At 45.7% G+C, this 12,945-nt stretch overlaps 1 protein-coding gene across 1 annotated transcript; it reads right to left on the minus strand.

Annotated features, from left to right (window-relative positions):
* Positions 1–766: 766 nt before the first annotated feature.
* LOC109292297 lies at positions 767–4,142 on the minus strand. Its single transcript, XM_019509710.1, has 2 exons — positions 4,056–4,142; positions 767–2,993 (listed from the first exon to the last, which is right to left on the minus strand). Exon 2 carries the CDS (start codon positions 2,830–2,832, stop codon positions 2,026–2,028), a length of 807 nt encoding a protein of 268 aa, XP_019365255.1. The 5' UTR covers positions 2,833–2,993; positions 4,056–4,142; the 3' UTR covers positions 767–2,025.
* Positions 4,143–12,945: the final 8,803 nt, after the last annotated feature.

Consider the following 12,945-nt stretch of genomic DNA (forward strand, 5'->3'; position numbering starts at 1 on the left):
AGGACCCTAGTTTCCATTTAAAGGGTAATTTAAAAATAGAGGACGTGCTTCTGTAGCGAAGCACACAGAGTCTTCCCTCCGAGAGTAGTTCAGCAACTGGTCAGCTCCTAGGCCTAGTATCCTGACCGGTCGAGCAGTATATTTCTAGCTGTGTTGCTTCCAGTGGTCAATGTGGCCCAGAACTGGAGTACAATAGGCATCTATTTCTAACAATTAGTTTTATTGGGAGTATGTAGGGAAAACTAATTGACCCCTTTGTGGCACAACTTGGCACTAGGATGGTGCTTTGCAAATCAGTTGTCTAGGATTGGGTAGTTAAGCAGCTGCATTGCAGCTATGTTCAAGAGCATCTCCTCTCCCCCCATGCTTTTAGAAAAAGCAAGGAACTAGAAAACTTAGGAATAGTAGACAAGCATTTATTGAATTATGAAACATTAAAAATTAAGCAACTCTAGTAGCAACAAAGATTGCCAGGTCTGCCAACACCAGCTTCACCTTCTAGGACTGCGTCAGCACGGAGATAAGACAAACACTGAATATGCAGGCAGTCTCTTACCTTTTCTTAAAAACTGGTGTCATAGACTTATCTGATTTGCTTTTGCCAGGCAAGGTTGGTGACCCTGGCAAGTCAAAGAGCATAGGAGGCAGGGAGTGTTGTGAAGGGCAGAGCACTCAGGGAATTTAGAAGTGCTGAGTGTGCACCGAAGTGGAATAAGCAGCCCTGTAGAAGGGCTTGTGAAGAAGTGTTAACATGCAAAGTTATCACAGATTAGTTTGTGTAGTGAAGCTGTACACACCAGCTCCTGCTCACACACTTGGTGCATACTTCCTCGTCTTGGAAAGCCCTCAGATCATTACTGTTGGGAGAATGAGAGCACTTTTAGGATAAAGTAGTGCCCAGGCCATACCAGTACAGGAGAATGCACTAAAGTTTGGGCATGCCTGTGGCTGCAGTTGAATAGAGATGCCCCTTTCTCCCCACCCCCAACCAAACCTCTGCCCAGAAGTCATGCTACCTGCATGGCACCCTCATCTCATGGAGCAGCCAAAACTTTGAGCATGGCTGCAGTTGAAGGCCAGGAAATAGATAGCAAAGCACCACATGCTGCAGGCCAGCAGTAGCACTCAGCCTGTACACCACACTCTGGCCTTGCTCTAGTTATAGCAGAGCCACCAGCTGGAACAAGTCCCTTCTCTGGAGCTGGCAGAATTACAGCCACAGAAGCAGGATCTGCTGCTTCCCTGGATTCAGGCAGGCACAAGTTTACCACTTCTAGATCTGGGGTCTTCCATGGGAGCAATTTTACCCTCAGGTCCATGGGCTGAGGGCTGCATAGACTTCAGTCTTCCCTTCTGCTTCTACATGCTGGTAGAGGGGCCAGAGACCATAGCTGGAACTCAAAGCCATCGTGATCCTGTGTCACTACAGTAAGAATGGAGGAAGAACCCAACTATGGTGACAGTGCACGTGGCTTCAGTCTCATGTGTTCTTCATAGTGGGGTGCACGTTTTACAGGTTTAGTTCAGAGTCAGACTCCAGTGATTTCTCCCAAGAGAACCAGGCCACTGTCTGAAGTACACTTGTGCTTTCTAGGATCCATAGAGTAGACTGGGAGTCAGCATCCTGTCCGGTTGGATGTACAGGCCTTATTGCACGCTGGGCTGCAGCTTCTGGTGTCGAGTCAGTTTCTTCAGCGATTGGCAAAAAAGTCTTGGTCTCAGCCCCATTTCTTCTATGGGTAGTGGCAGAGCTGTGTGATCTGGAAGGAAATCCCTTAAGTCAGCTGCTAGTCAGGAGTAGCTTTATTTCCTTTTGTGCTGTCAGGTGCATCTCTGCAGTAGATTGGGCTTCCCTAATTTAACTTTGCGAACTTCAGTTGCCTGGGCACCAGCCTCCCACCATGTACATGGAACAGGCTGGCTTCAGCCAAAGTAGCATGGAGTCTCTTGCATGATCAGTGGAGGATCCATATTGCCATCTCAAAGACGAGCGAGTTGAACAGTCAGGGGTTAGGACAAGGGCAGTCACTGCTTTGGGCTGGACTTTGCTTTCTTGAGCCATCTGCAGAGCGGACTTGGTGTCAGCAGTAGGTTGTACAATCTCTTGCACACACGAAGGTAGCCTTTCAGCCTGGTCTGGCTTTCCACTAGGCCCTCAGTTTCTGGGTTTGCAGGTTGTGAACTATGCTCAACATCTTCAGTTACTTCTTTGCTGGGGGTAGAAGGTGCCTGTGAAGACTTCAACTGCCAAATCTCAGTTGCCTCTGAAGCAGCCATATCCATCTCATCCTTATCTGTGGCCCATACACTAGCATGCACCCCTTGTTTAGTTAGTGGAGTAGCTGGAGTCTCAGAATCAGGGTATGCAACAAGCCAAGGCTTGGCCATCTCTTCTGTACTGTCTACAGCAGTTGGGGCTTCTCTAGGCCATCTCACGTTTTTGGGAGCAGGCTTACTGTCCTGCATTACCTTTGTAGGAGGCTTGGCTTCTGTTTCCTGTAACACCTCACCTGAAGTCTGGACCACATCCCTGGCTTGTGGTACCTTGCCGATCCAAACTTGCAGCCTTTGCCTGAGGCTCAGATGAGGGGACTGATCCACTGCAGTCTTCCCCATTGTCTGTGCAGATGTATCCCATGTTACTGGTGCAAGAGCACCGCCAGGGTCTTGCAGAGCCTCTTCTGGGAGAGAGCAGCTCTGGTCAATCCACTCTGTAATCTCTTGTGAGCTTTGTGCAGTAGGAAGCATCTCCCCCCTTCCCTCCACAGCCTCTTGAGCTTTACATTTCTCACTTGATGCACACAGCCTCTTTGGGCTAACTTCATTCCCCATGGCCGGGGTGTACAGCAGCCACCCAGACAGAAAACTTTTCCTATAGTGCAAGTAGCAGATGTTTTTTTTTCCCTTTCTTCTTCTGTGGAAGTGGTAGTTGGGCAAGAAGCCCAAATTCTGCTTCTCAGGAATATCTTAGTAACCAGCTCCTAGCATCCCACCTGCAAGATATTAGGCAGTGTGTCAGTACCCACCTCCACCCTGCAGGAAAGGGGCCTAAAGCTTGAGCCAAAGCACATTAGGACACAAGGAGGTGGTTAGGAGCTTAGCTGAGCTGGTAGGATACAGCTGTAGCCTCTCTCAGCTTTGTATTTTGGGGGCACACCTGAAGTCTCAAGTGAAAGCAGTCTTCAAAACAAGTAATCAGTGAGCTACTTTGGAACACAGTGACATGTTCTGGTGTTTGCACACCAAGAGTGATTACAAGCCTCTTTGGCTGTCCTACCCTTCATCCCATTCCCCACCACTTGTTTTATTTGTCCAAAAGCAACAACAAAAAGGCAGACAAGTCCCAACTGAAGGCTGCTGATTTGACAGTGGCTTTTCCAGAAAACAAGCAGGATGTTTTAGTTTATCCTAAACTCTTGTTTAGCTTGTTTCAAAGGCAGCAGGAAACACTCTCCATGCAAATAAGCCAGCCTTCATCAAAAGTGTCAAATGAAAAGGTTTGAGTCTCTCAGTACCACTAAAAGCCCTTACTAAATCCATTACTTAGTTCAATTCTTTGCTGCCCGAGAGGAAATCTTAACACTTCACAGCAATGTTTAATTTACACTATGGAGCTACTCCAAGACCATGGTAAATAGCGTTCCAGTGCCTTTCATTTCCAAGGCTACATATTAGATATAGAGAACATTGTATCCAGACAGCAGAGACTATTCAAAGAATAGCGAAGATCAAGCAGAGAGGTACAGAAGAAGAGGGACAACAGTTTGAGAATATAGTAACCTATTTGATTAGACATTTTACTTAGAAATATTTTAGTGAATTAACGTAATAAAGTAGAGCAATACATTCATTTCTGAAAGATGGGAAAGCAATAAAATACATTAAGCTCCAAGCGAGAGAGAAAGTTTTGCTTGAGATGGCCTGCTGCAAAAGATAGCTCAGAACTGTTGGATCCCTAGTATCCCTGGGTAGAAATTGTCTCAGCAACAAACAGTAGGGATCTGGGGAAGTGAACACAGAGAGAGATATACACATATGCATAAGACCATCCTTACCAGCCTACAGAAAAACTGCTTTCAAACCACCTCAGAGCTTCACAACCCAAAGCCTCTACCGAACTCAACACTTGCCTCAAAAGGCAGCAGGATGGTCTTAAATAGGGAGGGATGGTAACACAGAATTGCTTCCCCTGCCTCTTTGTTTAATTTCTGTTCCCCTTACACTGCATGGGTAAACATATTCTGTTTCAGGGATTTAAGCTATACCAGGTGGTCATACTTCTTACATTTGAGCTTTTGTGTATCTGGTTATTTTTTATTTTGCTTTAACTACTCAAAGAAAAGTAGAATTGCAACATGGTATGGTATTTGTTCCAACAAACCGGTCATTGCTTACTAATATGTATAGCAGGCTGTTGGGTAATTGGCCTGTAATTAGGGGGTTTTGTTCTGAAATTATAGCCTAACTCCTGCATGCTGCCTCCCTACTCTACCCTTTGCCATGGCAATGTGAAATCAGGGAGGGTTGGGGTGATTAGGTCAGAGGAACCTTCATCCTTTGCTGCCTAGTCCCTGATGTCTAGGTCTGCTCTGTATAAGGACAGCTAGGTTCCCCGTATCTGCAGATGCTGATCTGGCAGCTGTACACCTTATCAGGATATCACTGTGATATTTTCAGGTTCCTTATGACACTTTCTCCAATGCTTTCACATATCCACCAAAGCATTTGAAGCATAGTGGCGGCAGATGACTAGTGGTATCTTCTGAAAATGGTGAGAATCAGAGCTAGTTGGTAACCTGGATATTTAGGGTATAGTTGGGACAACACGCAGAGATTCACATTTTTCATTTCCCTTTGAGTGCAACAGGCTTGGAAAGCACTGCTTGGTGCTTTGCAAAGAGCTGTTTTGATACAGGGTGGGAACACACATCCTCCTCCATTCCAGCTGCATGTACACTTTGTTCTGGAGAAGAGCCTGGAGGCCTGGAAAAGCCAAGGGATAGGAGAGGGAGCTGACCAAGCTGCTTGTACTAAGGGACAAAAGTCAACAGGAGCTTGGAGAATAGGAGACACCATACTGTATCACTGCGGGCAGAGGAGTGCTTGGGAACCATTAAAACCTTTCCTGCAGGATGGCTTTCAGCTTGGGGAAATACAAGGAATTCCTACAAGTGCAAACAGTGGAGGAACCATCTGTGTGATTTTGGCAAGGTGAGAGATTTTCTGAGAAGCTCTCTCTACTCAGAGATTTGCTGCTAAGTACCTGTCTGAGGCAAGTGGGTCAGTTATATCCAGAATCCATTGCGGTGTTTTAGTGAGTGGTGTGTCATTTAGCAGTGCAATTCCTGGAGAGGCAGGAGTTTATTTTGTGCAAAATGGCATCAATAACCTCAGAACAAACACAGACTTATGAAAACAGCTCCCATTTCCTTACGTGCCTCTCACCTTTTTGTCCTGAAGGGGACAAAATGGGACATCTCGATATTAAACTTAACAGCATGGTGTATATTTCCGTAGGTTTCCAGCTGGTTACTTATTACCGAGTTAATGCTAAAAGAATCAGGTAGAAAAAGTAAAACAGTGGCCCAGGTTAGAGTCCCAGAAGACACAGTGGAAAGAGAGAAAGTTTCTTGGGAAATAGCTCTGCTCAGCTCCAGGCAAGTTGAGCTCAGCAAGCACCTTTTATTGCCTCAGTCCTACCTGCTCTGTGCCTTTGGGAGAATGGCCACCCAACATTTGATCTGATGAACTTGTTTGTGTGTTCAGTAATCAGCTTGCCTTGTTCAGGCCCATAGATCTTGAAGGTACAACTGAGGCTGTTCTGTGGAAGTGGCTAGGGAAGAAAAGCAACTAGCTATTCAACCCCACTGCCGCTAGGAAACAGGTCACAAACGTAGTGTTGAATTGGTTTGGGGGAGGAAAGCAGGAAGTAACTAGGACAAAACTTTTTTTGCACTCAATCAAATCCTGAGATGGACTGTGCAGTTTGTGTTAATTGAATTGGGCACCAAGTTCCAGGCCAGACAGGGCGACAGGTCCTTCCTCAGTCATGGAAGTATGTGACCTACTGCCCCCTTCCCCCCCCCATATGGCATTTCAGCTGCTGGCTGGCTCCCCACAGATGGGCTGGAGATATCCAACATCTACATGGTCACAAGGTTCTTGTGTTACTTTAGGTATTAGTGTTTGCTCTTCCTTAAGGTCATGGAGCAGGTACCTGTTCTACCACAGTTCTTGGATAAAAGGTATAGTCTCTAGCGTATCTACTAGAATGTCTTCAATAGAAGCCAAAAGGCTTAGTTATAAAAGTACTAGCAGGTTTACAGACATGCTGCACTTTGAGATCCTAGGATCTCAGATTGATAACAGCATTGGCAGCTCCATGGCATTCCCCCACCTCATTCCAGAGAGCCACCTCTCAGCTCCAGCTAATAATAATAATAAATAATAATAATAATAAAAAAAAAAAAACAACAACAACAAGTGGTTCAATAACAAAGTTAGCATTTATTGAGTGATCAACATTAAAATTCAGGTAGCAGTAGGGAGTCCTGTGGTCCATCACAGACTTCATTCAGGATTACCCTGCTACAGGTGGGTTAGGACAACATGTACTAAGTTTAAAGGAGTTCCCTAACTTTATTGGATTTTCTTTGGTTTCCCAGTGTTTGAAGAAAGAGAAAAGGACAGCTTTGTCTAAGAATCACTATGTCTTCCTAGCCAAGTAACTCTTGTGACCATGTACTAGCTGTAGTGAAGGATCTAGATGCGTTTGTAGCAGCAAGCTAGGTATTGAGACATTCCCTTCTTACCTCCCCCACCCCCTCCACCCTCACTTCATGAGCAGCTATCCCCCTCTTACGGGTCAGCCAGTTCCAATTCCTCCTGCAGCTTTTTGTACCCTCTAGCAGGGTTTCTGTGACAGGCTGGGCCTTCAAGGCTCCTTGTCAACAGCCTCTGGCTACATATGCAGAGCAGAGTGGGCTTCAGCAGGGCAGCTTAGGTTCTCTCGCGTGGTCAGTGAAGGAAGTCCAGGATAGGCATCATCTTTGGTCAGGCCAGTCAAGAGTTTGCAGTCACTGCATGGATCTGGACCTCACTCTCTTAAACCATCTGCAGACTGGGCTTGGCCTCAGCAGCCTAGTGCTGTGTCTCTTGCATACAGCTGAGAATTTCTTCTGTGGAGTCTGGCTTCCAGCCTGTGGCATGTGCTCAGTCTCTCTGGCTAGGTCTTTGCTGCATGCAGGAGAAGGAGGCTCCACAGTCTCCAGGATGGTCTCTGGCTGCCCAGCCTGTGTCCATGCTCCAGCAGGCTGGGTCTTCCCAGCTCCTTCTTCGATTCCAGTCCTATATACCTTAGCCTCTTGCATGGTCTGCCTGATGGCATGAGGCCTGCATTGCATTGGCTGTACAGCCAGCTGAGCCTCAGTCTCTCCTGTGCTCTTTGGAAGGCTCTGGACTTCCCGTGCCCAGAAGAACTTTGGTTTTCTCTCTTGCAGCATCTTAGCAGGAGCATGGGCCCCACCCATGCCTTGTGATACTGCTCCAGTCTGTGCCTTTATCTGGGCCACTGGCTGGGTGTCCTGTGGAGACTGAGTATTCATTGTGGGAGAACGGGTCTTCCTAATCCATCCAGAAGACTCCTGTCTAGGAGGTGCAACAGGATGCACCTCACTGGCTCCTGTCTCAGCCTTCTGCTCTTTAGTATCCTCACATGGTTCACACACCTCTTTCTTCTGACTAGCTTTGTTCCCCATGGAGAAGGTCTGTAGAAGCAGCCCAGCTAGAAACCTGCTCCGAAGTTAGTTTGGCAGTTTACGATGGACTGTTAAGTGGGGTAAGAAAGAGGAGCAAGAAGCTACCTGTAAAGCATTAAGAGAGATTTATTAGGAGTACACCACCTCTGCAAGCTGATGTATACCCAGAACAGAGGCACAGACACTAGTTCCTGGCCTCTCTTGGAAGGGTGGATGCACTAGCAGGACACAGCTGCTGCCAAGCTACCACTGTTCAGTGTGGTATGGATATAGAATAAAATCCAGCATCTCAAGTGAGCAAATCCAGATAACTGGTTCTGGTATTCATATTCTGAGAGCAACTGGGAAAGGATGTTTTTAACTCCTCCTATTCCCCAAGCCATTTCCTGTTCCTCCCCTTTGTTGTTTTCTAGGAGCCTTTCAAAACCTGTGCAAGTAGCTAGGATGTTTGAGTCAGGAGTTCCTCCCCAAAAGAAAGGGGTGGGCCCCCAACACTTTCTACTCCCCCCACAAATATCACCTCTTAACATCATTAAAGAGCACATACTAAATGCATCAGCTTGGATGTGGTTTTCAAGCAGATTTGAAAACAAAAAACAAAACAAAAAACCCCAAATTTATTTTTGGTTTACATTACAAAGGGGCTCTTGCATAAAAGAAATATTAGGGTTTGTTTTTTTTAAAGTCATGGAGTGGAGGCCTTTAATTATTAACATAATCTCCAGCTTCATCTCAGGCAGATAGAAAGTTTATTCCAACTATTCAGACTCTTTTTTGAGCAGTTCAGGCAAATAGAAAGGCACATTTATTAGAGAAAGATGAACAGGTATCTTTAGAGGTACTTGAACTTGAGCAACAGAGACTTAGTTTCTTTCTGTCTCAGAAGCATAGAAGAGGAGGGCTAGGAGGGACCTCCAGGAATTATCTAGTCCAACCTCCCACTACAGGCAGGATCATCCCTATCCAAACCACCTATGCAAATTAAATTGTCCGGCCTATTAGTAAAACTACAGAGTCAGTCCTGGGACAGCCACAAGACATAACACCCTAGCCTGCCAGAGAAGTAGGGGGACACTGTCCTGTTGTTGTTAAAGATACAGAAGGGTCTCCTGATTATTTTTCTGGCACATGCAACAAAGGATGTTAGCCTTAACAATGTACAACACGCTTTGCTTTGCTGCTTTGAGCAGAAGACAGTGGAGGACCTCAGGAGCACCAGTACCCTAAGATAGGGTCCAACTCAGCAGTGCCTTTCATCCAGGAATGGAAGGAAGAATCAGTCCCATCACATGCAAACATACATCTTGGACACCAACTAACAACCACACCCAGAAACCTACATCCATTGGCCATTGGCCAACTTCAGTTGAATTTATCATGCTGTAATCTAAAAAAAAAAAAAAAAAAGGGGGGGGGGATACATGTCAACAGCAGCAGACAGCTTACATGCAAACCAAGTACCTTCTTACCAGCTTTAAAAAAAAAAAAAAGAAAAAGAAAAAAAAGCAAGCACCACCTTCCAAACACACAGACTGTGTTGAAGCCGTAACACATACTTTAAAGGACATCAGACTGGTCTTATGTAGGAGTGGGTTGTAACACAGAATGAGTTCCCCTCAACTCCCTGACCATTAGTTCCATTCAATTACTGTTCCTTAGGCTGCGAGTGCTGTTAAAAAGAAAAGAGTGGGATATTGTCTTTCAGAGCATTTTGAAACGTCACATAGCCATGCCTCTTATTCCAGATTTCTCTTATGTTCAGGTTGCTTAGTACTTTGCTTTTAATATTAAAAATAAAGTAGAATTAAAATGCAATGTGACACAATAGTGATTGCTGTCAGTTGATCAACACCTACCAATGTATGGTGTATAGGCAGTAGACTACTGGCTGAGCAGCAGGCTCTAGGAAAGTGGGTTTGTAATTTAGGGGGTTTGTTTGGAGACGTCGTTCTGTGGCCTTATCCACTATGAAATCTTTTTGGGAAAAAGCAGATTCCTATGAACTTGTCTTCAAGGGACTCATGCATGGAACGGGCTCGAGCTGCAGGATATTTAGGCTGGACATTAGGAGGAGCTTTCTGACAATGAGGCTGGTCAAGCATTTGAACAGGCCACCTAGCGATGTGGAATCTCTATCCCTGGACATTTTCAAGAGGCGTTTGGACAGACTCTTGGCTGGGATGATTTAATCAGGGATGATCCTGCCTTAAGCAGGGGGCTGGATTAGATGACCTTGTGAGATCCCTTGAGGCCTACTTTCTGTGATCCTATGTATTTTCCTGCAGCTGAAAAGGACCAACTCTCCTGGCCTCAGCAGATTGTTCATCAGTGGGAACGAGAGGGGTCACAGTCTCTGTACTCACTATGCTCTGATCATGGACAGGAACTGAGAGGCAAGGACTAAATGTGTCACATGCAAAATAAAAGAGAAGTCCTCATTAACCCCTCTCCTAATGAATCCCTGAGGCAGAAGCATGAGGACAGGACCTGATTTTGCCACATAACCAGAGATGGATCAAAAGGATCAAAGGAATCCAGGGACAGGGTCAAATGGATTCCCTGAACAAGACTTCAGAAATCCCAAATGTGCTTCTGAGTGCTGAGATGCTAGACCTGGGTTTAGGGTCCTGCATGCTCCACCCTGATACAGCCCCTTTGCAATAGCACTGTTAAATAAGCGTGGGTGGTGTCAGCTATCTAGCAAACCTTAATCCATCCTTGCCTTAGACTGAGGTATTAGCCTGCCCCGTATAAGGACCGCCAGACCTCCCTTTCTGTGTAAGTGTGCTGATTCTGTCTGCACCCCTTGTCCAAGTGTCACTGATTTCTAGGTCCCTTGCAACACTTTCTCCAGTGCTTGTACATATTTCCTGGTGGTTGTCAATGCAATTGAAGTACAGAAACAGCAGGTGATTAATGCTGCCTTTGAATATATTTAGCAATTAGGAATTGAAGTTACTACTTGGTAAGAGGATCTTGGGGAAGGCTGGGGCAACTAGCAGAGACTGGCATCATTCAGGGGCTTCCAAAAATCCCTTGGTCATAGCAGGTCTTGGCAGCACTGCTTGGTGCTCTGCAGAGACCTGTTTGGTCACATCCCCCTCCTCCTTTCTGGCTTCTTCTGCATTACAAAGAAGAGCCTATAAATAGTTTTCCTTTGCAGGAGAGGTCTGTGATAGCAGGTGGAAAGGAGGAGGAGCCATCTTAGCTGCCTCTACTCCTGGCTGCAGCTAATTATGAACAGGGGGAGCAGGAGATGATTTCCTATGCCACCGCAGGCAGAGGACCTGTTGGGAAGGACTAGTCTTTACCTGCAGGACCCTGTTCAGTTGCTTTGGCAGCAGGGGAGAGGAAAGGATGATTTTCACAGGGAGAGGTTCCCATGAGACAATTTCTCCACTGAGTTTTGGTTCTCCCTTTGCAAAAATTTCAAAATGCCTCTTTTATTTGGCCAGTACTCTACAGGGCCTACTGTTAGGTTTTAATGCCAAACGTGTTAGCTATGGATACAGTTCTTAGAGATGTCGCTACTTATGTTGTACATTAGTTTACAGTGACACCAGCTGCGCCTCTAAAAAAAACCCAAGGTTAGAAAAATAATTCTCTTTCGCTGACTCTGATGAGCTGTCAAGCAGAGATAATAAGATAGAGAGGTTCTGAGTACAAAACCGGTTTACTCCCAACTCAGTTTCCTCTCTGCTGTCAACAAAGCTGTGTGATAAGCTGATTCTTTCTCCCACCCGTTAGTGCAACACAATTATTTGACTAAGGACTGTCTCCAGCTGGGATGGAGGGACCTCGGGGTGTCCCTAAGAAATGGCTCTTACTTTCCTTTGCTTGGTGGTGTTACACAGTCTGAGCTGGTAGGTGGGTGGAAATGGCCTCACGTGTAGTGAAGTAGATAAGCCTCAGTAAAAAGATTTTAGGACACAGATTTAAGGGCAATATTCACTTTCTGTTAGCAGGCAGAGACATTACAGTAAGGACATGCATCTCTCTGGAGTCACACTTCACTGAGAGCTAGCAATACCTCCTGGCACTCTCCATGCTGTGCCTGGTTAGGAGGGGAGGAATGTTCTCCTGTATTTGGAGAAGGCACGTACGTGTAGGAGGCTCCTGGGACTTCTTTTCCTGTCATGTTATCTGCACCATGAAATAGAAGAGACCATTTCTCCCATATACTAGAAGTATGAATTAGAGACAGCCTAAATTGGAGCAGGGAGAGGGGGGCAAATGTTAGGATTCAGGGGGTCTGAAAGCATTCCCAGATTTGAGTCAAATCTGGGAAGAATGTTGGTTAAAATAATAGGAATTATTTTTAAGTAAAAATGTTTTGCTTTAATGGACATGATCGACTAGAGCTGTAGTGTTTTATCATTTTTGAAACATGAATCATTTAAAAGTTAAACTCAGTTTAATGTACACGCGCGCGCGCACACACACACACACACAGAGTTAGACTTCCCCCCCGAGAAATCATCTCTTCTTCAGATAAAACAGGTTGTCTTCAGTTAACTCACAAGACAGTTGTTTTGGTTCTGCCAGAGAACACTTTGTTTAGGTCTCGGCCAAGTTGATTTGTGTTTTCCTCCGAGCTTTCATTTCATGCATAAGGTCCCTGCCCCCCACACTGTTCCTCACCCAGCTCAGGAAGTCATCTGTGGGAAAGCTTGGCTCTGCTATCTTACTTACGCTTCTGATTTAGAAGCTATAGAGTTACATACAAAATGTTTTATTGGGAGAAGAGAAGGAGTAGTAGAGACAAGTCTGGTTGTACCTCTTTTCTTCGTGAACTACATGTAGACACTCCTCAGGCTGGAGCAGGATACCTAGTTAGGAGCCATGTGTTTTTCAGCTACGGAGAAAGTGCTTAACTGGTCAAGGAGCCAGGCCGAATGGCATGCTTCCTCATGGAGCAGTTCCAGCTGCTGGCTAGTTTCTTTGGCAAGAAACACTTAGAAAGACCATCTGGCTCTACTGGTGTCACAGTGCATTTATACCTTTGGCCATACCCAGCATCTGTGCTCAGCTTTTGGCTGATGTAGCGGGTGCACGTTTAGTTGGAGGAGATTCACAAAAACAACAAACACATTCTCCAGCTTGGTGTGAGAAAACGCTATGGAGAAGGATCGGACTCAGCTCTTCTGTAGCACTTGCAGACCCACTTTAAAACACAGCAGTTGGTTTC

This window comes from Gavialis gangeticus, unplaced genomic scaffold (assembly GCF_001723915.1).
Source record: "Gavialis gangeticus isolate Ggan-Ray unplaced genomic scaffold, GavGan_comp1, whole genome shotgun sequence".
NCBI classification, from domain to species: domain Eukaryota; kingdom Metazoa; phylum Chordata; order Crocodylia; family Gavialidae; genus Gavialis; species Gavialis gangeticus.